The sequence below is a fragment of the Amblyomma maculatum genome, chromosome 3 (genome assembly GCF_055883805.1).
Source record: "Amblyomma maculatum isolate TAMU_Amacu chromosome 3, ASM5588380v1, whole genome shotgun sequence".
Lineage (NCBI taxonomy): Eukaryota > Metazoa > Arthropoda > Arachnida > Ixodida > Ixodidae > Amblyomma > Amblyomma maculatum.
The window spans coordinates 117,996,352-118,023,217 of NC_139346.1; the positions used below are offsets into that span (position 1 = coordinate 117,996,352).

At 44.6% G+C, this 26,866-nt stretch overlaps 1 protein-coding gene across 1 annotated transcript; it reads right to left on the reverse strand.

Moving 5' to 3' along the window:
- On the reverse strand, positions 1-26,866 carry LOC146195802 (sodium- and chloride-dependent glycine transporter 2-like). Its single transcript, XM_084596278.1, has 4 exons — positions 26,698-26,866; positions 3,793-4,024; positions 2,609-2,865; positions 1-286 (listed from the first exon to the last, which is right to left on the reverse strand). The coding sequence occupies exons 1-4, from the start codon at positions 26,860-26,862 to the stop codon at positions 188-190; spliced, it is 753 nt and encodes a 250-aa protein (XP_084452404.1). The 5' UTR covers positions 26,863-26,866; the 3' UTR covers positions 1-187.

Sequence of the window (26,866 nt, forward strand, 5' to 3'; positions counted from 1 at the left end):
GTTAATGTTACAGGTAGAAATAAGAAGTTTGCGTGGAAAAGTTGCTACGAATCGCTGAAAGTAATTGTTTTTAAATACTAACTACGATCGCAGTAGTTCCACATCACTTGACGGCTGAAATGCGCCGTTACGTTAGAAACTGTTTTTAAATTTTCTTGAGTGTTGCCACAAACACAGATTTTGTAGCTCAAGGGTTTGGATGCCTTGCCGCCGATCTGGCGTCTGAGGTCGAGAGATGGTGCAGTTCCATAACTGACGAGGGTACAAGACACCGACCCTCGGCACTCTGTAACAAGAGAAGTACAACATTATCTGTATATATGGTGACCTCAGGCTATCACCACAAAATATGGTGAAAGCAGATTTAAAAGTTCCAAGAGCTATTATCTTACTTTTTTCGTAAAAGGAAGTGAGCAAGTGTACCGTGGTATATGGAAAGTTTTCAAATTATTTAACAGGGCCGTTATTCGATCATCAAGACGGCGTTATGCAATACCCCATTTAATATACACATGCAAAAAGAACAGGTGTAGAAAAGAATTGTTTAAGCCACCTTCCGTCAAGGAATGTGCTTTAAAATCAGTGCAACCAAGATGGAAGCGTCGGATGCATAAAAGTTTCGAGACCACTGCAGAATCTATACTGCAGAAATGCGAATGCCTAGCGTTGCTGGTGCACACGGCGGATCATGTTTGCATTCATTATCATTGTGAACTAAATGCACCGTAATTATGATTGCTGATGTCATCATTATCAATATCATTATTTTCAGCCTCATTGTCATTTCTGATGTAATCGTTGCGATGGAAGGGAAAATTACGAAGTGCATTTCACTATTGCGAGCATAGCGCACCTGATTAAAGCGCTCAGCTGAAAATCCGAGGAATAGTGGTTGGATTCCCACTGGAGACTGGATTTATTTATCTTTAACTATCTGCCTCACGATAGGTAAGGAGAATAATGATGTGTATTTCACGATTGCGGACATGGCGCAGTTTGTTAAAGCGCTCGGCTGGGATTGCAAAGGATGGAGTTTCGGTTGCTGGTGAAGAAAGAATTTTTGCTTTTCTGATGGCGTCATCATCACGTCATTTGATTGACAGCTATGGTTTGACCAAACTTACGAACGCCGAAAGTATGAGACATTGAAAGCTTTCGTATTAAAATTCATTACTAACTTTCTGGGGTTAAGCTGTATTGACTGGTCTTCCCAAAGCAAGGCAACGAGTTAGCTTTTAAGTGTTTATCGTACACTTTACGTCGGTATCAAAGGCACGATTTTGTGACCGCGCTCGTGAAATTTACCACTTGAAAATGAAAAGGAGGCGCTCATCCCGGCATTGAAGCCACACAAGTCAATTTCACGTTTTACAGAGACTATCTGATGAATATAGCAAGGAATACTACAATGTGCAAAGAGCAGGAAGCGATAACGAGGTAAAACACGTGCTGGCAGGTAACTCTATGGAACGTTAAAGGAACGGCAAGTATTTGTTCCACTTCAGTCCTCACTTTCTGCTTTTCATCTAGGAGCAGCATAATATGACAGAAGGCTTTAATATACCTTGTATCTGTTGCTCAATTACCGTAATGTGGCTTCATAAGCATTATTCCTCAAGAATATTCACCCAAAATAGTACCTGTGCAGCGTGTTTTGCACAAGTGTTTATAGAGTCGTTGCTGAATACTCTCCTGGTTGCATCAAGTCACTGACAGCCATCGCCGGTTTTCCAATGAAGGTAACCTTCTCCATTACACAAAGAAGTTATATAGCGTTGATTTAAAACAATTATTGATATGTTTGGTAGAGTGATTTAAAAAGAAGAGCTATAATTCGAACAGCAGATATGACCTTTATAACCTAAAACAAAATAAAATCTAAAGGTTATTCAGCCTAGAAATAACAATTAAAATTTAAGCAATGAGCTAAACGTGCATGACTTAGTAACTAGAAGATCATACCACCATGCGGTCTGTTGATCACGCTACCACAACACATTTGTGGTGCCATTAGCTCCATAGCGATGGCTAGCTTGACAGTTTGTTCGATATCCGAGCCAGAAGATACGGGCACTGCTTCATTTCGACCGAGGCAAAAGGTAAAAAAGCAGACCGTCTACTCCACGACGGTAGTGCAAGTTAAGAACCCCTGGTTGATGAAATTAATCTTGAGACCTCCACTTCACCCTAACTCAAAGCACATAATGCTTCGTGAAGTTAAGCATCGTACTCGAATCAAATTGATCTGAGTGCACGCCGTAGTGTGGTCAGAAAGAAAAATCTAGCTGATGTCATCGCTTTCGTATTAACCTCTTAGAAAATTAGCTTCAATAGTTTTGTTGCTACCAACAAACTATGGTGAAGTAATCTGTTTTGAGGGTTAGTAGCGTAGAATTAAATATATGGGGTGCTACTACTCTGTGCAGGCAAAGGTTCTAATTCTGAAAGGTACTTTCTTCATTTCCTTATAGACTGACGCCATGGTTCTGTTTCGAATCAAACGAAATCTGGCGTGAGTGACATAAGCAAGCGTAACCATTGGCCGAACGTGCTTAGAGCACTGAAAGCCAAGTCTTTCTGTTCGGCCACGTCTTTGCAAAGTACTTACGTCGTTTCTAGACATGACCGCTCTGGCGGCCCACAGTGGTACCTGTGCAACTCCCACTGCGATGAGAAACCAAGCGGCCATGCAAGCTCCAGGCAGACCGTGGGGTGCATCTGCGTCGTCACAGACTCCAGCGACCAATCCGCCGGCTAAGGTTACCGACAGAAGAATTGGCAGAAACCACGTCCACGCCGCCTCTAGAACCGGAGCCCACGCTTCACCATGCATCAGAAGCACGTCTAGCCGGAAGTGCTCAAGACCTGCATTCGTATAAACACTTTTGTGTGTATTAGGGCAAACAACTCGTAATTTTCAGCACACTTACAGTGCAAAGGAGCCATTAGTCTAGAGAGTAGGCGGATCTTTGGCTATAATATCTGTGCCTGCACTTATTGAAGACACATAAAACTCAATTAATTTGTTTAAAGCCGTCAACGGAGCTTTCTGTTACCGCTGAGAGGTACAGTGTTTCACGTGTTGAGAACCAGACGTTGCTGTTCGCAGCATCAAAATACTCTCAGTGCCGCTGACGAAAATCTGCCACGAGGCACGTCTGACAAGCAGTCCTAAGTGTGTTCATTTTGAAAAATGGTGTGCGAATGGTCTGAAAATTGCCTAGGTGCATTAGTACCCTTTTTTTGCAGCAAAAACAGTTGCGATGGAAATTTTCGATACCGGCTTTATTTTTGAGCTTATGCGTGAACCCTATTCACGTTTGTGATCAATAGGCATTCACATATGCCATATAAAATGCACGCCACTCAAATCAGAACAGTCCCATTCATACTTACGCACGTGGTGTATTTCTGCCTGGAGTACATATGTAATGACTAAAGTGTACTAATCTAGTTCATCGGCATACCTGAAGTAATCGTTAAGCAATGTAGTGCCTTGCAAAACATTTATGAATTGAAGGAACCCTTAAACGAAATTGAACATACGAACAGGGTCTTTACAATTCTAAACGCGTTAGAGATAACAATGCACCGAAAATCGTCTCTTTCAAGGACAGCCATGCTAACACAGAGGGAGGGCCTCAAATGAAGCGCGCACCTTTCACAGCACAATGAATGAATAAAACACCAGCTAACAGCCATAGAGCACAAATGTACAGCGTGGGTGGTGTAGCTCTTTAGCAGGCTCATAGAAATGAAACCAATGAGCATACTGCATGAAAGGAGACATACCGTATAGCCGAGTGATAGCAAGCAGCTCACAGAGTGCTGTGAATGCCAGCAGAGGTCCGAGTACCTGGGCGTCTAGCAGGTGCAGTAACTGCAGCCCCGCCTGTCGCGACACCAGCGGCAGACCAGCGACGAAGCCCGCCGCGCAATGGGCTATAGCTATCGGCGGCCGCTGGCCGACCAGCTCAGGAAACGTGTCCGTCCAGTGTGCCAACGCTGACTCTATCAAGGTTGCCTGCAATGAAGACACGTACACTCGCTGATTGCTTTCACATACAGTCTAAGCAAGGAATAACTAAAACGGAACAAGGGTTCGTCTTTTGGCAGCAAATCTGGATATATTATCCACCCACACCTATTCCCTGTTTTTTTAGCTGCAAATAGATTACCAGTACGGCAATTTATTACAGACCAACCTCTCACAGAGACGAGAAAGTATGGAGGGCGCAGTTAGTCCTATTTTTGCCATCTTAGCCTCAGAGTGTTCATGTTGCCAATCTTTAAAACGGAGATGTCCCATGAGGTGCAGATTCTGGGAGAAATGCTGAATTTGGTCATATGTAAGAGGACTATGTCACATTTTCATGCCATATTTCTAAGATTTAGTAGTACAACATGAATGTCAATGCTACTTTCTAATAAGAACTATGTTCTGAACTAAAAGTAACTACTTCTGGTCGCACCGCTCACTAACGCTGGGAATCTTCCCGCTGTAGTTTACGGGCGAGGTGCAAGAATAATGTGGATATACAAGTGATTGTGGTTTATGAAATTGAAGAACAGCTGCTATGCCACCGAACCTATCTGCAGCGTTATATGTATTGCAGAGTAAAGAATAAATTCACTATACTATTACCGTTTTGCAGTTTACGGTTGCGTCGGAACAAAGCATACTGATAGATTGTGTGACTGCGACTACTAGGAACTTTAGTTGCGGAAAGCTACGGTTCTAGGAATGGTTTGGCTTAGTTTAGTTTGTGGGGTTTAACGTCCCAAAGCGACTGTGGCTATGAGGGAAGACGTAGTGGAGGACTACTAGAATTTCAACTACCTGGGGTTCATTAATGTGCACTGACATCGCACAGCACACAGGCGCCTTGCTTTTTGCCTTCATCAAACAGCGGCCGCCGAGGCCGGGATTCGATCCCGCATCCTTGGGCACAGTAGAGTGCTCGGAATACACATACAAGCTAACAGAGAGAAAATTGCCCTCAGCAGTGTCATACAATCGCAGTGCACGCCCTAGAATAAATCATTGAGCATTTAAATTTATTTTCTAAGTAAAACAAACTAATTAAAGGCGAAATGTGCTCCGCATATAGCACCGCTGAAGGCGTGGGATACGAGACCGGCTCAGAGATCAGCGGAATAACAATTTGCATAGTACGTTCTCCTCACATTCAAATATATTGTCTAGTACGCTCTTACGAAATTCAAGTTCCACGGCGCTATGCCTTGTTCAAAAGCAAATAAACCTCAAATCGTATTTTTATACGATTCTCCAATGTACCGTAACTAATCCCCTTGTCTCGTCGTGATCACGTATTAACTCCTGATCGGCTCAGGGTTTTTCTCACAGAGGCGTGTCTATAAGAACAACATAATAAAATCGCCGCACATTTCATGGTCGTAAAGGATACAGCTTTTACAAATATGATCGCATTCCCATAAATGTGGAGGCGCGTTAATTCTGTAACTGCGTGCGATTCTTTCCCTAAACCATATCTTCGCATTAGAAATTGTCTGCACTCGCATAGCTATTTCCCAGCATAAGAAAAAGTGTCTTTTGGCACGCTAGTTGGGGAAATTCGGTCATCTTCAAAACTGCGCTAATAAAATAAGGACAGAGCGGACACACAATAACCACAGGGCTCAGACTTCGAATTAAATCGAATGGTCACACGCATTATTCTTATATCCTCTGCCGCCGCCAGCTCAAGTCTTAAAAACAAACTAAGAACGACTCAAACATATCAATTCGAAAGCAAAACTGAAAACACTGGCGCATTTACCTGCATGCAGGTCTTGAAAGTAAGAAGAACAGAACATAAAAAATGTAATGTCATCAAGGCAAAGCACCCGTGTCCTCGACCACAAACACCGAGCATGCCGAGAACCTTAGAAGAATGGGAGAAGCGGAAGAGGCTAGATGCGTGTGGATGGTATGCTACATGCAGATGAATGCGCCTGTGTTCTTGGTTTTGGTTTCGAACTGTTATACTTTGGTTGCTGTCAATTTTCTTTTCCGTTTTTTAGCTGGTGGCTTCCCAAGATATAAGAAGATTTCCTGTAAGCATTCGATTAGCAGTGTAAGTATGCGCTTTGTGTGGCGTGCGTCTGCTCTGATTTTGTTTTGTTCGCGCAGTTCGCGCAGTGATGCAGTTTTCATACTGTTTTAACTGGTAATTTTTTTTTTTCAGTAGGAATCCACAATACCATTTATTCCTACTAGCATGCGAAATGTTTCCAAATATAGCATAAAGAAATATTATACGACCTCTCATAAGCTCTCTTCAGCGATTCTACGCATCTTCTGAATGTCAGAGCTATTTTCAGTATAACCCGCCGTAATAAAAAAGACCAGAGGCTCATTCCCAGGGCTCATTCCCTGGCACCTCACTTTTATCATTGCAAACCATTTAGTCGCCCTTGTCACAGATATAAAAGGCGCAGAGGCTGCGCGCTTCTCCACGTCACTATTTAGAACAAGGCGTACTCTAAACAAAACCAGGTATATTACGTTAGTATGGTATCCCAAGACTGATCCATTTCCGAAAAAATGGAATGATTCATTATGTCTACACACGGAGCTTTTGAAACTTCTGAAGTCCAGCCGCTGTCGTTCCCTCAGATAATAAGGTAATTCTAAGATGTTGATAACTACTGATGTGGACTGTTAAATGTTGCTATCAATTTGTTTTTCGCACCCTGGAGAATTTTCAAAGTTTGGCTCAATCGAAATGTCGGTGCTACGAAATCAAACTGCCTTCTCCGCTGAGAACTATTGCCTTATCACTCACAGGTTCAGCGTGTAATATTTTCGAGACAAAAACTCACATAATCTCAACACCTCGAATTCAGCGAGTCTACCTCCCATTATCGACATCCCATTATTGCTTTAGGCGAGTGTTGTCATGTATAACGACAATCATATGTTTTACTTGTCACCCATTTGAACATACACTTTTCCGGGTTTGACACAGAAAGCGGTTTTTACTTTTCAGGAAATCATTCACTACTGCCTAGCATATTCTTTGTAAACGTAGCGATCTTGACAGCACTGATCTATTACTGATTTAAGCGTAAGTAATCAGAACAGTAAAGTGATTTGCGGCGCCTGTTCATCCATTTACTCCTTCCTAATATGGAAAGTATCCTAGCAGTGATCACAAAGTCCTATCCTTTATTGAGTACTAATACATTCATTACGCCTTTTGAAGAAGTATTTTCTTCATTGCAAAATTATTGAGTATATAATCTTCAAGGCGATCTAGCAGCCAGTCGAATAGGTGCTACAGGTAGCTCACGCCCACGGAGTTTTAGTAAATATGAAACCTCATGTGCAGGAGATCCCTTAACAGGAAAAAAGTGCACGTGTTTAATTTCGCCATGGTACTTCACCAGACTCTGCGAGTTCAATTACAAACGTCTCGGTGTTCATTTCTCAAGTTGCTATATCCTGGCAAGCACATGTTGAACATCACTGATATCGCAAAGCGGTTATATACGCCAACGAATCTCTGCAACGCCTTTGCTGCCAAAGCTTACCTTGTCAAAATTGTGAATGCAGCTAAGCCTAAGACACGTTGGTTGGTTTGTGGGGCTTAAAGTCCCAAAGCGGCTCAGGCTATGAGAGACGCCTTAGGGGAGGGCTCCGGAAATTTCCACCACCTGGGGTTCTCTAACGTGCACTGACATCGTACAGCACACGGGCGCCTTGCTTGTTTTACTTTATGGGATTCTTCAAAAATCCCATTGATGCTTGAAGGAGAATTTATTCAGTGTGACGCAGTCTGTTTCAACCCGGTAAACTGTTCCGCATTAGCAGAATTCTGTTAAAGAAAAATATTTTCATCATGGCCGACCTTTCTCGGCAGCTTAAATGACCTCGATAAGGCATTTTTGAAGGAAGTTTTCACTTATTCTTCATCTATCAACTATATGTTGCTGGCTTCTTTTTCTGCATTTTTTTTCACTGTGTCCACTTTTTTTGTGTGGATACGTAGGTCCTTCACGTAAAAATGTTACTGGTCGTTTTGTTACAATGCCAAGAACTGCCTTGAACTTCTACTTTGCCTCCTTTCACCATTATTTTTTCGGAAGTAAAAAATTTCAATTCTACCGTCTTCTGATCGTTAATGAAAACTTACCACTTTTAACATTTTAGAACGTTCTTATTACATTATCCCCTCTCTTTTGAAATACCCTTTTCGGGCGTGGATGTACAGCTGAAATGGAATAAGGTCAGCACAATTGACTTGTGACTGGAACAGAAATATTGCGATATGCGCAATTTGTCTTCCGGACCGCTATAGACTGGAATGGCCTTCCAGATGACATGACTCCTAGCAGGTGCCTATCGACATATTTGGCACATTTAACTGACATTTTGTTTTTGTTTTCAATGATTTTATATCATAGTATATTTGCTTTTTGTATATGACATTCCTTATCTAATGTGCTTTTATAGGGACCTTAAAGGCAATAAACTGAACTGAACGGATCTATTGGTGCTGCGCTCGCTGCTAGCGATATGTCCAGGCACTTAACATTTCAAAAGTGGGGGTGGCCGGTAGAAAGCAGAACAACTGAAAGCATGCTGTTTAAATGATAGCTTTTGCATTGCTTATCGGCAGAGTTATGAGTCAATGTTGCTGGGCACAAAAGTGAATTTGTTTTGTTTTTGGAACTGGTGTTAAGAGCAGCGACATTTTCTATCTAGCCGTCTTCCTTCAAAGGTCACAGTATGCTGGACGATGGATGTTTTGTCAATTCACGACAGCATGTATGTCGCTCTGACCGAACTGATCCAAACTGCGCCTGCTTTTCTGTGAAGCAGGCACTGCCCCATGTTGCTTTTGGCAGTGCATCGCCCAGCCAAGTCTTTTAGGAAAGCAGCGATAAGTATATCGCAGTTTTTAACGCCAGCAAAACAAAACAAAACGAATTAAATCATGTGCGCAGTCACGTTGGCAGAAAATTATGCCGGTAAGGAATGCATAAGGAGTGCATGAACTTTAATATAGATGCAGTTTTCATGTCGGTCATCGTGGGAACGGGCTGCTTTTGCCAGCCACCCCTGCTTTGGGAAATGGAACATGCTTCGCCCTCTCGGTATTGATGCGTGCGGCAACAGCTGCACCGCGTATGGCAGTGTTTCGGCTCCAATCACAAGCCACTTCTGCCAATATTCTTTTCTCTTGGAGCTGTGCGTTCAATAGCTCAATGTAAGTCTCATTTTCAACTGGAACGTATTATTATTACAAATGTTATGGAAATAAATTGAATAAGGAAGTATTTATAAATTATAAAATAAAATAATAAATTGTATTTATTTATTCATTTCAATACAGATCTACTAACACCGCAATTATGCATGTTACACCATCTGCAGAATAAGTTAATGGGGGTAGGGGAGACAGTGCGAGAACACTCGCTACGCTGTAGCTTTAGAAATAGTGCTTCCGTACACTGCATGTCACTAAAATGGACGCCGCTTTAAACAATATCCACCTGGAATAATGCCACAGCATTGCTATTACAGAAAAGCTTGGGGCAACAAGAAATTAGTCGACGTTTCATTGTATATGCAAGGAAGGTGCTTGCCTGTGAGTTGGCGCCCACTAAAAGGACAAGAAGGAAGAAGACACCCGAGTAGGCCCAGTGCACCGAGTAGCTGTTCAGAGCTATGAACACTGCGCCTTGACCTGCGCAAAGAGAGCGCTGCTGAGCTTCGCTGGGAAACTGCAGACCCTATGCGCGATTATTGGAGTTCTGAAACGTGACAGCTGCGGAGCAATGCTTTTCAATGGTAAGGAATGGTTCACTCCAAGAAGGCCATGTCCTGAGACAAAGTCGTAGCTACCGTATTTGAAATATATCTGTAGTAAAAAAATGGGGGCTTTGGGCTTGGTTGAGAAGGCGTTCGAAAAAAAGTCAGACATGTTTCATGTCCGAATAAACTTATTATTATTATTATTATTACATCGTAAAGGAAAAGAGAATGTATATGACGTTTCGGCCGAGGTATGTTACAGGCAGTGTCCTGTGTTTTTTCGCTACGTCTGCTAGTATCAGTACTGATGACGGTGACCAACTAAAGATAAACCAAAACTAAAATAAGCAACATTCACACAGTCACACATGCATCATGATGTAACCTAATAAGAAAATAATAAAACGTGGTGGCGCGACATTGCCGAGAATCCTATAGAGCCCGAGCGTGCGTAAAAATGTACCCCCAATCATCGAAATAGTAAGCGTACCAAGGCATATGGCTGAAGTGCGGACAATGAGGTGGTCCCAATACGTACACAATAAAAGAAACGAGAGAAGAAACAGAGCACAGAGTGATAAGGAAACCACTCATCTCTATGCTGATCTTTCAAGTTGCAGGAATAGTCTCATTTAGATAGCTTAGCGTTCGTACGCTGTGTGTAATACCTGACAACACAGCCTAAACATGTGAATTAAAAATTGTTCTGACTTCACGGTCAAAGTGTGATCAAAATCCAGACGGTATTATAGTCATCTTTAATTGAGCAAATGAATGAACCCAAATACTTATATTGTGTTTGCCACTTTGTTAACCATTGTTGATCTTACTACTTATTGTTATTTTGTTATGTTTTGCTTCATGATTATCCGTGTTTTATGTGCACTGTATCGATTGCCTGACTTTTCTTCTTCCCTTTTTTCAATTTGTCAACGTTATGCAATTTTGTATTCTTTCCTTTCTTTTTATGCTAACGTATGCCCTTTCTCACCGTTGTCTCCTCCCCTCCCCTTATGCAATGTCCCTGATGATGATCTTTAGGGAATAATAAATGATGATGATGATAAATTGATCAAATAAAGATCACTGTATTGGAATCCGCATTTTGAAAGAAACATCACTGGTTATCACCAGAAGAATGCCGAAGCAGGATAGAAAGGTTGGTTGGAGATTGCCCTGGCTCAGAAATTATTATTAGTATAAAGCTACAGATAAGGCATGTATCGAAAGGAATGGAACATAGTTAAAATAAGCCAGGTTTTACGAGTGCCTGCCTGCAATCTAAAAAAGATTGCAGGCAGGCACGAAGTTCCTGTGGTGTTCACGGCACCCAAAAAGCTATCGGGGTTGTGCGCAAAAATAAGCAGACTCGAGGAAACACCCAAACTACGTTGCACCACCAATCATGAGAGGAAACACGTCGAATGCGATACAGGCGTGGTTTATTCCATCCCCCTCTCATGCAGATTGAAGTATGTCGGCCAAACGGGTCGGTGCATAAACAAAAGGCTAAATGAGCATGCTAACAATTGCAAATCAATCGCGCATCCAGGGAAGCTGGCTACGCATTGCCAGCACTGCAAATGTAAGCCTCAATTTGAAAAAACCGCTGTTATTTCCCATTCTGATAATAAAACCGAAAGAGAGATCACAGAAGCGTTTAAAATAAAATCCGTCGGGGCCGATATGTGTATCAGCAACGTATCACTGTCGTTGTCTGCGAAGAAGTTGATTTGCTTAGATTATCGCGATGAGTGTGTCTAGCTGTATGCCTTTGTTACCTGCGATGATTGTTTCCTCATGTTTCCTCGTTGCTTATGTTTGTTTGATGACGACCACGTTTTGTGTATAAAATGACTTCCGTTTCATCCATTAAAACCAGTTGTTAGTTCGCGCTCCGTGGTGTTTGTCTTTTCTGTCGTTCAACGTGTTAGCGCGGTGAAACCAAGACGAGAAAAACAGAGTATAACAACAACTTCTCCATTTTTTGAATTCACTACAACGCTCAAGCGAGCCTGCCTCAAGAGCATGAATCACAACAAATGAAACGTCAGTGGATAGGCGTGTTGTTTCATTGGGCGCGTGTCCTAGACGTGCCTGTGACGTCACAGCCACCTCTTGACTGCTGAAACCGAAACTGGTGAGGAAACGAAATAAGTGATCAATTATTTAGCGACTTTATGTGAAACCCGTATGGTGATCCATATACAAAAACGTCTTGTGCCTCCTTAACATGAAGAAACATGCCGTTAGAATTTAGAGTATAGATTCCTTTAAGACTTTTTTTTTTCAAACACTTTTTACAGTCGTCAATACCGGTAATATGTTTTTTGCTGCAATATGGGCGCAGACATGAACGCAAGTGAATAATATCAGTATGGTGATTTTGTTAGCGCAAGGGTAGCTTCAGCAAAAATTATGGGGCACTAAAGCTCTGCCTTTAAGGGTATGACGTGATGGCGTAGGCTACCAATACACATATGAGCCCCGCTCTAGCGAAGACGTTTGAACGTACCTGTGTGGCATAGTGGCTATGTGAATGCAAAACTTGCGGGCAGGCTGATTCTGACATCGCCTGCACCCATGTGAAAATAGAGAGGCCCGAGATGGCAGCTACTGCCACAGGTAATATCAGGCAACGCAAAACTACGTGCATGCAGTGCTCGGCCGTGTCAGCTGCCAGTTACGACCTGCCAACGCCATGCTGGTGATGTTTCGCTCACAACACAACAGCCCGCGGACGGTCGCCAAAGCCGGATTTTCAGTGAATGGGCCTTTTATCGTTATTGCGTTAAAAATTGCCATTTCACAAATTGTTTCCCGCTGTGCACAAATTTTGATGAAGGACTCTGTTTCTATGCAGTCCCCCCCCCCCCCCCCCCTTCTCTAAGAAAGCAGAGGCGAATTAGGAAAGAATTGACACATTAGGAGATTTCGGGTGTGCTCGGCGGCAGCCCACAGTTCGCCATTGGGAACAGGATAGAGTGGCAACTTCGGGTCATCAGGGCCACATACCTGAGTGCAGCGCGTGTTCGACGGGAACGTCGATTTCCCAGGAGAGGGCACCGAGAGAGGAGAACACGATGATTGCGTACAGTAGACCAGCCCCGAGGGTGAGCGCAAGAACCATTAGCACTGTCCTGGGTAGCGCAGTCCATACAGCATATACCGTTAATCGAGTCAGGAAATTATACAAAAATATCACGTGACTGAAGGATTCGTGAGCAACAATTGTCCTGCTCTCAACCCGGGTTTCAGTGAACGAAATCAGCTGCAGCCTTGGTTCCACGACCTTTTTGCAGTGGCAGGCCAGTATGTACATGGTGGAGTTTTGTCCGGTTCAGGCAAGTTGGCGCAGGTGACTGTGAGCTCACCGCGCTAGCTGTTACCATCGCCAACATATCAGCCTAGCGCTGGGACTGGACTGTCGAGTCACGGCCGCAGCTGATTTCGTTCACTCAGACCACGATGGAGAGCAGCACAATTCGCGGTGGACGGATGCATTAGTTACGAGATATATAACTATTTCGCAGGCTTTCTTTAGAGCTTGGAAAAACAGTACGCATGAGGCTATATTCATCGGAAATAGATGGAAGGGGGTTTAAGAATATGCTCTCCAACTTAGCAAATCGCCTTTATTGTCTGAACCAATACATAGTAAGTTAGAATTTCCTACTTAGCTAATTGCAAAATAAAAAATGCCTGTGGCTTGCCGAATGGCTGGCAGCTGTATACGTGTGTCGTATATATATATATATATATATATATATAAAGAGAGAACGCAAATTATTCATTGTATGTGCAACTTCTATAGAAAAGTACTGAACGTGAGGCGACCTATCAAGTCATTTCACCGTGCACTCGCTATGTCGAAGTGTATAGTCGAGGGTTCGACCGAATCTTGTCTGGCGATAGGCATACCTAGTGGCTGAAGAAAACATACACTCGCCAAGTACAGAAAGAAATGGTTTAAAGAAATGGATTACAGTGCGATCCAGGGACCAGTAGGGGTCTCGAAACATCCTGTTTAAATGTAATCAGGGAACTCCGTATGATCCGAAACGTTATGTTTAAAAAAAAATTTTTTTTCAGTACTTAGCGAGTGTATGTTTTCTTCAGCCACAGTGTCGAACTGTGTGACGCCCCTGCAAAAGACAGTTCTAAACAGCATTGATCAAACAGTTTTGCGCAAGAAGCCGGATCAGCTGTGCTAGACTGTCTAGTGCTCTTCCCGGCAGTGATACCACAGTGAAATCCCATGAAGCAAGGGACGTGAGGTGCACTCAACGCTGATCTTTCGTCTCTTCTAGTAGATGTAGACACCATATTTGTCCTCAGTAAAGCGAACCAAGCTAAATCCTCGTCGCTGTCATCGCGTTGCAGACTTCCCTCGCTTCAGTGCCGAGGTATTGCGCCAACCAGTAGCATCTTAATTCAACTGAGCAATTATTTTTTCTCACAGTGTACTGGAAACAAGATTTGATGGCAAGTATTGCCTTGTTCTGAATCACGTTCATGCTTCGATACCAATCTCCTTATTCCAAGCAAAGACTAGTGAGCATTGCACTGCGGGCCTTCCAGCAGGATGCATATGTCTTATGAAGTGAACTCCTAAAATGAAAGTGATGCATTATATCTTCTAATTTACACTTGATATTACAAGTTTTTATTTCCATATATGAAGGTAGTGATATACCAAATCATTTTACGAAACGTTTCCAGTTGATATATATAGGTTCAATTCAATTTAGGTTGTTTGTAACGAATGGAAAAATAAAAGAACTCCACAAATAAGCTAATAACCTCATTTTATAGATAGTGGGGCGATGTCTGAGGATAAGCTTTACCAGGTTTCATGTAATCTTCGCATTGAAATTTTAGGCGGTATTTTAAGGGAGACACGCAAAAACAGTCAACTGCACGCGCGAAAGGAACTTGACTATTCACCGCTCCATTTTCATATCTTGATTTTAATTTCTAGTCCTTCTTATGTCTCCTCTTCCTAGCTATAAAGCTTGTTGAATAGGAGCGGCTTATTGTGACATTTGATGGGAGCTGACTAGTTATATGTACGACGAAGGGACATAACTAGTTTCAGTGGCAGCAATGACTAGATGAACGTTCTTGCAATGCCTACTTGGCACAATTTGTGGACATCCCAATCTACGTCTCCTCCTCTCATCAATCAAAACTTGCTGCTGACACCGCTCCTGATGAAAGAATCAATATCGCTGAAGCGAAGAGTATCAACGTCTTCGATCTTATTTCGACTCATAAATTGTGCGTAACAACGTCTTGCGGCATACTAGCGGAGACAGCACGGGCTGCGTCTTGTTCTCCAAAGAAAAGGACCCTTTGTCCCATCTGTTTGATTTTAGGAGCAGTGGTTGCAAGGAGGTGAAGCTTGCTAAAAAATGTAAAGGCTAGCTGACAAGAGCTCATTGTATAGTGAAAATGACCTTTGCATTCTTTTTTCTATTCTGTTGGGTAACGTTCCAACATCCCGAAAATATTTTTTCTGACAGTTTCAACAATACGTTGCATTTTCTCTTATCATCCCTTCTCGCATATCTGGGAACACAGTCCCGGAAAAAATTTGGAAAGTGAATATTAGAGTTAACGTAGCGCGATCCGCGATTTGTTACCGTGATCACTGACCATGCATTACACTGCGAGGGCCAAAATCAACCTGTTAGATGGCGCCACATGGCAAAGAAACTTGTCACGTCGGGACCAATCAGGGCGCACGCACTGGCTATGGGCGGTAGCCAGTCACAGTTGACGGATCGCGAGTCATGCTACTCTACAACTCTTTATTGCTGAGATGATATTACTCAAAAAAGATCAATGCTTTCCTGAAAGAAGGGCTCGACATTATCTCCTAATTCAAACCAAGAGAATTCGACTCACATTTTTGCGACTTAAGGCATGTAGAAGAAGGACAGTTTCAGCTTATTTATCCTTTATTTCAATGCAAATGAGGAAGCCTTTTTTTCTCAGCACAAGTTCTCTACTGACTGGAGGACCCAAAACTCGTGTTAGTTATATTATTTTGCAGCAACTATTTTGAAACATTATTTCTTAACAAATGACAGTTAACAAATTTTTTGTTCTAGGCAGATATTAGCATAGCAGATCGCTGAAGAGGAGAACTGAAATTTCCACTATTACTTATACCAATATATGCTTTTTCCTGCATACTCTGTGTTCAAATGATGAAATTGTAATTACGTTAGTCTAGCATTACAGCGTATTCCACACAGCTCTTAGGCATACGCAGTATCTATGTTCGCATAAATACTCTTAAGGGGAAGTTGCTTTGCCGTAGTATGCATGAGGGCAGAAGCGTTTATATTAAGCTTTTAAGACTAAAAAAAGGCGTAACCACAGTGCTACTCTGCAAACTTCGAGATGAAATAGTGCAGTATCTACACTGAAAGCGGGCTTTGAGAGTAATGGTTTGATTCATTTTTCTCTATATAAGACAACCCTTCAGTGATGCAGTACGCAGAAGCAAAAAAAAAATGTGAACACCCAACCACAACGTTATGCGAATGGTACTACAAGTTTTATTGCGCCTGTCTCCGACTCTCTTTCTTGTTCCTTATTGGCGAATATACCCATTCATTCTCTCTTGATTGTTAACCTCTTAATTCGTGACTATTATATCGCACATAACCATCAGCACAAAGTAGTAAGCTACGATGATACCTTAAGAACGCCCAAAATATATGCAAAGCTATATATATGCGCCCTCGTTCCCTAAGAGTGGGGTGCTGGACTTTGGATGGATCGAAGGCTTCCATGGAGTTAACCCTCATCTCACTCTCGAAGCCAAAGGGGAAGCCCGAGTTGGCAGTGCATTCATGCTCGGCCATGCCATGTGCAGTCATTCAGTCACAGATCCCATTGAGCAATCTGTGCCTAGCCATGTTCATGTCATTTGCTAGTTAAAACCTGCGCTTCCATGGAGTTAACCCTCATCTCACTCTCGAAGTCGAAGGGAAAGCTCGAGTTGGCAGTGCATTCATGCTCGGCCATGCCATGTGCAGTCATTCAGTCACAGATCCCATTGAGCAATCTGTGCCCAGCCATGTTCATGTCATTTGCTAGTTAAAACCTGCGAGATACTGGCTGATGATATGTCATCCAAAAGGCTGATGCCAACGTCGATGCCGACTGCTCTAGGGGATGGGACCGATAACGTTTTGCAGCAACAAGCACATACACCTAACGTAGATGGTACATTAGTTCTCACAGTGTCATTGAACAGCTTTTGTGAAATAAATTATTTAGCCTATTCACATTAATGGGCTATTATCAGACATTGTCTCGTGTCAACGCTTGCCTGTGGACGTCACCGAGCTGGCGGCAGTAGCTTCCGTGGACAAGCGCGGGCCCGTGAGCCAAGCCCAGCACTAGAAGCACCTGTTGGACTGCACGCGCCCACAAGGTCGGCTTGATGAGTTCCCGGAGGCGCGGCACGAACAGGTATAGCAATCCACGACCGGCACCGCTTAGCCAGGCTGTTCCCAATGTCAGTAGTGCAACCATTGCTACGGGCATCAAAATGTGTGTGGTCGTGGGCGAGCGACGGCGCAGCGTTGCCCACACGAGCGTCCAGGCAATGGCTAGCGACAACATCAGCTCTGGCCGGACGCCATCTTCCTGGTCCTGACTGCTGGCCATTCCCAGAGAAGTGTGGCTGTAGCGACCATATCGGCAGGGGCGGAAAAATGATTGAAGAATGGTTAGGAGAGAATAAATACATTATCATGCAGATGTTATTTGAGGCTCTCCATGTAACTATTCCCTTCATAGGCAAAATAACTGAATTCGCTTTTTTTAGACGCATGGCGGAAGGTCTTCTAAAAGCATCATAGCACTACTTGCATGCAGGGATCAAATTGAGGAGAATTGAAATCAAGAGCATCATGCTTCGGTTTGTTTGGGAAGTAGCGGTGGGTTGTTTGCGGTACATTAACATTAGAGCAATGATGACGGATTGGCAATACGTTCTATTCAGTCATAGGCTGAGACTCTTGAATGCCGTGCTCCTGTAGAATCAGCAGTTCCTCTCACGGCTGCTTTGTGTCGTTTTCAAGGGATAGCGAAACGCTGGACAAATGTATGATTCTACTAGCATGTGGGCACCGTTTCGGGGCAAGGTTGTCAGACATAAGTTAACCAGTAAAGTGAACCCCACCAACGCCGGCACTGTTCACTACAGCTCTATTGCAGAAAAATTCGTCTCGTCACCGTCTAGGTTTTGCTTATGAGGGCAATTATTGATTATTTGTAGAGAACTAGCCTTTTGTTACGCTGCTAAATTTCCTAAATCAATAGCAGTCTGTTCCTAACTGTAACCAACACGATATCGTCACTCGCTTTTACCAACTTGTTTTGCTGCCCTAAAATAGCGATTTAGTTTTGTTCTCACTGTTATTGACAGCTCTGTTTATTGTGTTATTTATTTGTACCGGCATTTTCATTTGTTTTCTTTGTGCTTGCCGCTCTCAATATATATTGTTCTATACTCTTTGATACTTCTCTATTTATTGCATTTTCTATATATCGCTGGCCATCATCTTGCTGTTTGCTGACTTGTAAGGGGTCGGGTCCTCGTCAAGCTTTCTCAGCGTTTAGTGCCATGCTGCTCCTTTTCAGAGGACATAAAAAAGTGATTAATTGTTTGATGGATAAACTAAGCAACAGTAAAAGACGTGTGCGGCAGCAGCCACAAGGTCGGAAAGTCAGTCACTATAAGAGATGTGAAATATCAAATGTAAAATAAAACAGGTAGCGTACAGCAGCTGCATTTGTCCCAATATATGATGTATTAAATGAGTAAATGTGTACTAACACCGACCATTCATCTATCGTACGGCTGTTCTAAACTCAACTCTTTATTTATTTACAATACCTCAAAGACCCCAGGAGAGCGGGGTGTTACATGAGGGGTAGGCTTGACAGGGTTATCGCGATTGACAGAAAAAATGGTGAATGACGTTTTTGCCTTGGCTTGGTTTAGAATGAACGACGATGTCAGCGGGAAGATCGTTGCAATCGATGGCGCCGAGAAAATTGTTCTCCGACCTCGTGGAGGCCTACTTAGGCTTACCAAATATGGAACAGCACATCTCACTGACATCATCAAAATGTCGGCGGGGATCAATCCACGCGAAGAGAAGGAAGATATAATAATACCAAATATGAAGCAGCACTCCGTTCTGGTCATCACTACAAGTGCGGAGAGGAAGCTGAAGTACGTGAGCGTGAAACACCTCATGTTCAACGGTGAAAAAGTGGAGATTTCCACCTAGCACTGCGGTGGAAGTCTCCCCAAGCACTGCGGCAAGGGAGCCATCCACGGGGTTCCGCTCGGATATTCTGTTGAAGAAATTCTATACCGCCTAGATCGCAAGGACAACCCCGAGATTCGAGGCGTCCGCAGGCTGGGCAAAGATTCCAAGTCGATCTTCATTCTCTTCAAGGAGAAAGAAGTGCCAAGATAGATTTATCTCAACGGGACGCCGCACAGGTGCCAGCTGTACCGCAAAAAATACGAAGTATGCGTCGCCTGTGGCCGACTCGGTCATCGCGATGACGTGTGCCCGGATCCGACGAACGCCAAGTGCCGTGGCTGCGGCCTCGAGAACCCGTCAAGAGAACACAAATGTGAACCAACATGCCAGCTCTGCGGCAAAGGCCATGCACTAGGAGACCCCAGGTGTCGAGAAATTTTCCGCACTCTCTACGAAGTGAAGAAGCGACATTGGGAGAAGATGGAACATGCAGCGACGACTGGTGTGGGACATCAGAGTCGAAAACGCAAACCGAAAGTAAAAGAAGACTTCAAATTCCGCGAGGACTCTTTCCCGAATCTGGAAACGAAACAAGGCAGACCACCGCCGCCGCCCAGAGAACGCTCCGATTCTTGTGCCAGGAGCCAGTCCAGGGGACGCTCAAGCTCAAGGGATACTTCCAACGCATGGAGACGAAGTAGGAGCAAGGAATTTAAGGGTGTGAGTTTTGCGGGCAAGGTCTCACAGGAAAATAATCACAGGGGCAAACGAGACGAGGAAATTGAGAAATTAAAGCAAATGATCGAAAACTTAACGGGGATAGTCGAATCGCAGCGGTCCGAGATCCTAAACTTAAAGAAATCACAGAGGCAGGCAACACCTCCTCCGCAAAAACCCATTAGACAAACGACCTCTCCAGTGGTACGTCAACAGCCGCAGGGACAGGATAAGATGGTCACAGAGGCGTCCCTCCCACCACCGGTGAAACGCAAAATTCAAGACACCGATCCTGTTCAGGCTATGGAGAAAAGGATAGAAAACTTGGAAAGGTTAGATGACAAGATGAGTGAATTTGTGAACCATATCAACATCCAAATTGAAGCTGTCCTCGGGGCAGTTCAGAAACAGGCCGAGGAATGCCAAAGGTTAAGGAATGAGATGGCCGCCATAAACGGATAGCAACAAAATATAGAACAGGTCGTCTCGCAACTGCAAAACGGCCAGGCGCGCAAATGAAAATCAAATCTGGCAGTGGAACTGTCGTGGCTTCCGGCGCAAGCGGCCGATTCTGCAACAGTACCTTCTGCTATTAGATGAGACTCCATCGGCAATCCGCATCGGTTGGTTCCTGACCAAGATGCGCATCCGTAGGAGATTCACATGTGTCACCAAGTTGTTGATTCCGCAGAAATCGCGGCGGAGGCAGAATGAACGTTGGAGATCCTTTCACAACACAATGACCATTCTCTGCACACCGAGAACTTTTTCACCACTGCGACCACATCCGTTCTGACTCCTGAGGCCAGAAACCGGCTACAGCTCTGAATCATCCATTGCCAGAAAAATGCAGCGCGTTTCCTGCAGGTGTGCATTCCGGCCGGGACAATGCCCTTTTCACGGGGTGTGTATATGTGACTCTCTGCCGATCTTCGTGGATGAAATCCTATAGCTGCACGGTCGTAGATGACGCGAGGAGGGAGCGACGCCCATTGCACCATGACGGCGCCGCGGTGACCGCATTGTGCTCGGTAACTCAAGACACCCCGCGCATATGCGCCGCTCAAAGTCACAGGAGACGATTCCACCTAGCTCTGCAGCATCAACAAACCCCTGGCTGCTTTGCCCTTTGAGATCCCTCTCTCTCTCTCTCTCTCTCTCTGCCCCCACGCTCTCCTGTCTGCCGAAAACCTGCACGCTGAGATCGTCTCATTCTGTCACGTCGAACACGGCCCGCACTACACGCTCTTACAATACGAAGATAGTATATGCGTACGTGCGTTATGAGTGGATTGTGAAAACGCTCTACCTTCCCCCATACTGCGTGAACATGATATGCTGCAATAACTGTCACTACTTTCCGCTCCGAGGCCAAAAAAGGGGGGAAGCTTTCGCTTTCTACCAGCGTTGGCGTGGCCATTTCGTATGGTGCGCTTTCGCGTCGTCTGCTACACTGCCGCTCAATGTGTTTCCCGCCCGCTCCGGCATGATGGCGCCACATCCTCGCGCAAAAGGCGGATTGCTCTCAAAGAAATCGGGGGGCCCACAAAATTGTCGGGATATCAGGCATTTCATAGTGGCAGGGGAGAGAAATCCTCGGTCACAACACTCGTGAAAAGAAACATTGCAGCCATTGAACACGGTCTAGAGTCGAGAGAGATCGATAACGTGTTTGTAGAAGTTTTAACCGGAAAACAGAAAGACCCTAGTCTATTCATTCTAAATTTATACAGCTCACCCAGGCAAAGGAAGGTGAGGTTCGGAGCTCTGCTTCGCAAGGCCCTCAAAATTTCAAACAACCAGCCACTGTTGATAGTGGGGGACTTTAATGCACATCACCAGGAATGGGGCTACCCGCACCAGTGCCCAAAAGGTAGACAGCTGTGGGAGGATACACATGACCTATGGCTCACTCTGCACACGGACCCCGAGAGCCCAACGAGAGTGGGCAATAGCGTCAGTAAGGATACATCACCAGACCTGACATTCTCCAAAAACGTAAAAGGTCTGGAATGGCATAATTCGGATCAAAATTTTGGCAGCGACCGCTACATAATTGTCTCCACACTGAGGAAAGGCGTTAAAACACGCCGGGCTCGCGCGCCGGCCGTCGTTGAGTGGGATAAATTTAGAGATATCAGGAGCCCATCAGAAGCATCGAGGAATGGGCGACGGCGCTCAAATCGGACGTTATAGAGAGGCAACAAAATTGCTCGAAGGTGATAACGCCCCGGAGATTGCGGACAGCCGTCTTCTGCATATGTGGGAAGCTAAGCAGAGCATGGAGCGTCGTCCCAAAAGCAGAAATAGAACCGCAACCTCAGAAGAAGGATTGCGCGACATAATAAGGAAATCGAAGACTATACTTTCAAATTATGCGAACAAAATTGGGACAACAAGTGTGACGAAATGGAGGGGAGCATGAACCTCTCCAAGACATGGAGCTTCCTCCGGCACTTGTTGGACCCAGACAACTCGAAGACGCAATCTGGTATAAGATTGGCAAACGCGAGGCACGCTTTCGAAGGGAACGATGATGATTTCATGAGCAAATTAATTGAGACTTATGTGGGGGAAACTTCACGAACCCCACTTCCTGACTATGGTGGAGCGCCTAACGAGGCGCTGGACGCCCCCATCACAGCAGCGGAAATGAGGGCGGAGATTGTAAGACTTAAAACGAAGTCGGCTCCAGGCCCTGACGGAGTAACGAACAAAATGCTCAGGAACCTAGATGATGACTCCATTAGGTATCTAACGGAGTATATGCAGGAATGTTGGGAATAAGGCGAGCTCCCACAACAGTGGAAGACGGCAAGCATTATTTTAATACCGAAACCAGGGAAGCCTCCTCAACTGGCAAATTTACGACCAATTTCCCTAACTTCATGCGTGGGGAAATTGATGGAGCACGTCGTCCAGACCAGACTGATGAGTTTCATGGAGCAAGGTGATCTGTGGCCACATGAGATGGTCGGGTTTTGTCCTCACTTGTGTACGCAGGACGTCATGCTACAAATCAAACATGACATAATAGACTCAAAGTCTAAAGATGCGAAAGCAATTTTGGGGCTCGACCTCACGAAGGCTTTCGACAACGTAAAACATGAGGCGGTCCTGGAAGGGCTGAACAAGATTAATGCAGGTACCAGGACATATTGGTACATCAGGGACTTTCTGACGGGTAGAACGGCCTGCATGAAGTTCCAGACTCTGGAATACCCCGCAATAGAGCTAGGGAGTAAAGGTACGCCCCAGGGATCAGTGCTGTCCCCCCTACTCTTCAACGTGGCTATGAGGGAACTCCCCGAGCAATTGGTAAAGCTCGAAGGATTAAAATTTAGTATATATGCGGATGATATCACCCTTTGGGTCAACCGGGGAAGTGATTCGTGCGTCGAAAACCTGCTCCAAGCCGCCACCGACATTATAGTCAATTACGCGGCAGAGAAAGGCCTAGCGTGCTCGCCTCAGAAATCAAAACTGTTTATATACAATCGGAAGCACTTAAGGTGCAAGGCACCGTCGGAGATCAAAATTAAAGTGGCGGGTAACGAGGTACCAATATTCGAGCAAATCAGAATCTTGGCCTTGATTCTCCAGTCACACGGACATAATGGCGAGACCATCAAGAGGCTGGAGAATCACGCGATGCAGACTCTGAGCCTAATTAGGCGGGTGGCCAACAGAGGCTGAGGGTTAAAGGAAAAAAATTTGATGAAACTGATACAGGCCTACATCTTCAGCCGAGTGAGCTACGCAACGCCGTATCTAGATTTGAAAGCGGTGGAAAAAGAAAAAAATTGAGTCTCTAATGAGAAAATGCGTAAAAAGAGCGCTGGGACTGCCCATATGCACATCCACAGAAAGAGTGATGGCTCTAGGGGTACACAACACCTGGGCAGAACTGGCGGAAGCGCTGCGAACCTCTCAAATTGAGAGACTTAGCACCACGAAGACAGGAAGAGTCATTTTGACGAAAGTTGGAATAAATCCGGATAGGGGTCCCACGGTCAAGGTGGAGGTAGCTAGAGAAGTCGGACAAAATTTGGTGATTCCCCCGCTGCCAAAAAACATGCACCCGGAATATAACAAAGACAGAAGGAAAAAACGAGCCGAAACATTAGAAATTAGATTCGGCGAAATTTCGGAACATGAAGTGGCCTATGTAGACGCGGCGGGAGGTGGTGGCAGTTTCACGGTAGCAACGGTCGTCAGCGGCCGGGGCAATCCCGTGACAGCTGCCACTTTGCGCGGGCGGAGCATAGAAATAGCCGAGGAAACTGCGATCGCGTTAGCTTGCGTCGGAACGGAAGCGAAGTTTGTCATCAGTGACAGGAAAACTGCCATACAAAATTTTAGCAAGGGCAGGATCTCGCCCTTAGCAGCCAGAATCCTAGGCCAGAAAAAGTTGGATAGGAAAATTCAAATAATTTGGACTCCTGCGCACGAAGCCGTCCCCGGCAACGAGGCGGCCCACAAGCTGGCTCGAGATCTCTACCGCCGAGCCGCTACAGGGCCACTTGATGACCGAGGAAGCGGAGAGCGCTTGCTAAAATATGGGGAGATCACGCAGCACTACAGATTGGATCGTAGACTGGTGCCCCCTACAGACCCGAAATTAAACAGCAGACAAGCAGTGGCGTGGAGGCGACTGCTAACTTATACATATCCGCACCCGGTTATGGCGAACCACATGTTCCCTGAGGCTAGGAGTGACAAGTGCAATCTTTGTGGGGCGAGAGGGACCCTCGACCACATAATATGGGAATGCCCGTATTCTCCCAGGAGGACGAACAATATAGGCTGTAGAGACACCTGGGAGACCCTGCTGCGCAGCTCGGACCCTGAGTTCCAGCTCCTACTCGTCCAACTGGCTGAAGAGGCTGCTGGGACCCAAGACCTTCCGGCCTGCCTCTGAGGCGGCGGCACCCGCCCCTTGACCTGCGTGTCGGGGGGTGGGTAGATCACCTTATCTGTTGGACATTAAAGTTTAGTCCATCCATCCATCCAATCGATGGCTGTCCTTACAAAAAATGAATTGTGGTGCATCATCGTTCGGAGCATATTCGCCATGCTGCAACAGTGAACACAAATATTGTTTTTAATGTGAAACCATTTCTTACTTCATAAGGGGCGAGATTTCAGCAATTCAGCAAAGCGTATCACTAGAGCGTGTTCTCATGAACTGAGACTTAGGAAAACAGTAGTGTCGCCCCAAAAAATCTAACGCTATCCTGCCATCTCCCAGCAAAGCGCTCTTAAGGCTACTCCACACCAAATTCCTCCTAACGCGTCCATAATTGTACTGTCTAGAGTAAGGACGCTGGACTGTTCTGAGGGATATAGAGAAACAAAACACAACAACAGAAGCATAATAAAAAATGACATAAAAATAAAAATAACAGTTACAACAAATAAAACTAAAAATGAAAAATGCCGAAGCCTATAGTGTCACAAAAGCAGCAAGAACCAACGCTCACGCCTTTAAATTGTGCAGTGCAAGCTCTGCAGCGCTCTCATATGTCTACGCAGCACCGTCAGAAATAAAAGAAAAATATGAAAACGTCGGGTTATTTTATTTCATTTTTATTAATTATGAAGCAATAAGCTAAATAGCATACTCACAAAAAGTGCTCGTTGACGCTTTCAGTGATGTTGAAGCAGCCTTTCGCATTCTCACCAGGAGTGCACAACCTCTGCAATTGGACACAAGATGTATACGCAACTTACATCATTATGCATGGAGGTATTTCGTATGCCAGAAACAGCTGTGTTCGTGTTCAAAATTGTGAAAACACTGCTCACAAGCACATTGACAATGACCTTTCTGCACAAATACAATACAGACAGAAATCCTTTCCAGCCGGCCACTTTGCATCCAATAGAGATGGCGTACTTGCAACGCCGATTTTTTCCTAACAAAACGTGCAACACCTCTACAATTTGGGTAAGGCGGCGAGTCAACAAGATAAACAGGACACAAAAGCTTGAGCATATTCAATGAATGACACGCAAAAAAGAAATCAAGGGCCATTCCTGTGTCCACCATGCCTCATAGCATATTCGGAAACAGACATCGAACAGAACACGTTATTATGGCTCATTCACACGGGTCCCAAAGAATGGCATTTACATCGCTTCCGAATTGTTTTCAGTACTTTTATATGCTACACTATGCCATGACGTCTCCACAGATATAGTCATCGATTGTTTATTTTATCCAATTTCATATAAATAATGAACACGTTCTAACACGCGTTTGGGCTATGTTCTTTGGTAGTTATGAAACCCCTAGCGGTTTTACTTAGGTTTTCTTCGATGGATCGGTCTATTAAAACACGGAAGGTGCTTAGGCTGCATTTTTCTCCTCCCAAAAAAATGCATGGCTTGCAGCCTATCCGAATACCACACGCCGCGTCGTCTACATTGAGGAACATCTTATAAAACCTGACCTCATAATGTCCTCTTAGTCATTGCAGGTCTAGTGTTCATCTTTGGTCTTCAGGGAGGTGTGAATCAAAATTGCAGGAAATAACTCTCTTATTTGTTGCTTTTCCTACAGTTTCTCGGCAATTTATACAGTACCCCCGTATGCGCAGCTGCACTGTTAAGGCGCCTGGTAGCTGTAATTGGTGTAGTTTTTCGAGTTTTCGTTGAAAAAAATATTGTTATTACTGCGTTCAAAACGAAACAAATGGCAGCTTATTTTATTATTGCTTGTGTAGAAAGAAGGCAAAGCTGAATTGTAATCAGGGGGTTAAAATCATCGATTTGCTGTATTCTAGTCTAATTGAAGTTTTTCAATTTGTTCATTTTCCGAAGCTCCGCTTTGTACTGGTCAGACGTTGTGTAGAGGAGTAAATAAGATGGCACTATTTGCGAGCTCACCCTGGATCCGGGATGAAAGCATTTCTCCAACCGTTTGCGTTCCCAAAAACCGGTGCAGCCAGCCCAGCGAGGTGGCACCTCGCTAAACGCTAAGAGTGCGTGCAGACAGGCTTGAGCCATCACAGCACCCATGGAGGCAGCAACAAAACCGCACGACAGCGCCATGGCC

Coding starts and splice junctions, on each gene's coding strand:
- LOC146195802 (XM_084596278.1), bottom strand. CDS start 26,862: ATGGCGCTGTCGTGCGGTTTTGTTGCTGCCTCCATGGGTGCTGTGATG. Junction 4,025..26,697: donor GCTTTCATCCCGGATCCAGG/GTGAGCTCGCAA, acceptor TCTTCATTGCAG/GCAACCTTGATAGAGTCAGC. Junction 2,866..3,792: donor TGCTATCACTCGGCTATACG/GTATGTCTCCTT, acceptor ATACGAATGCAG/GTCTTGAGCACTTCCGGCTA.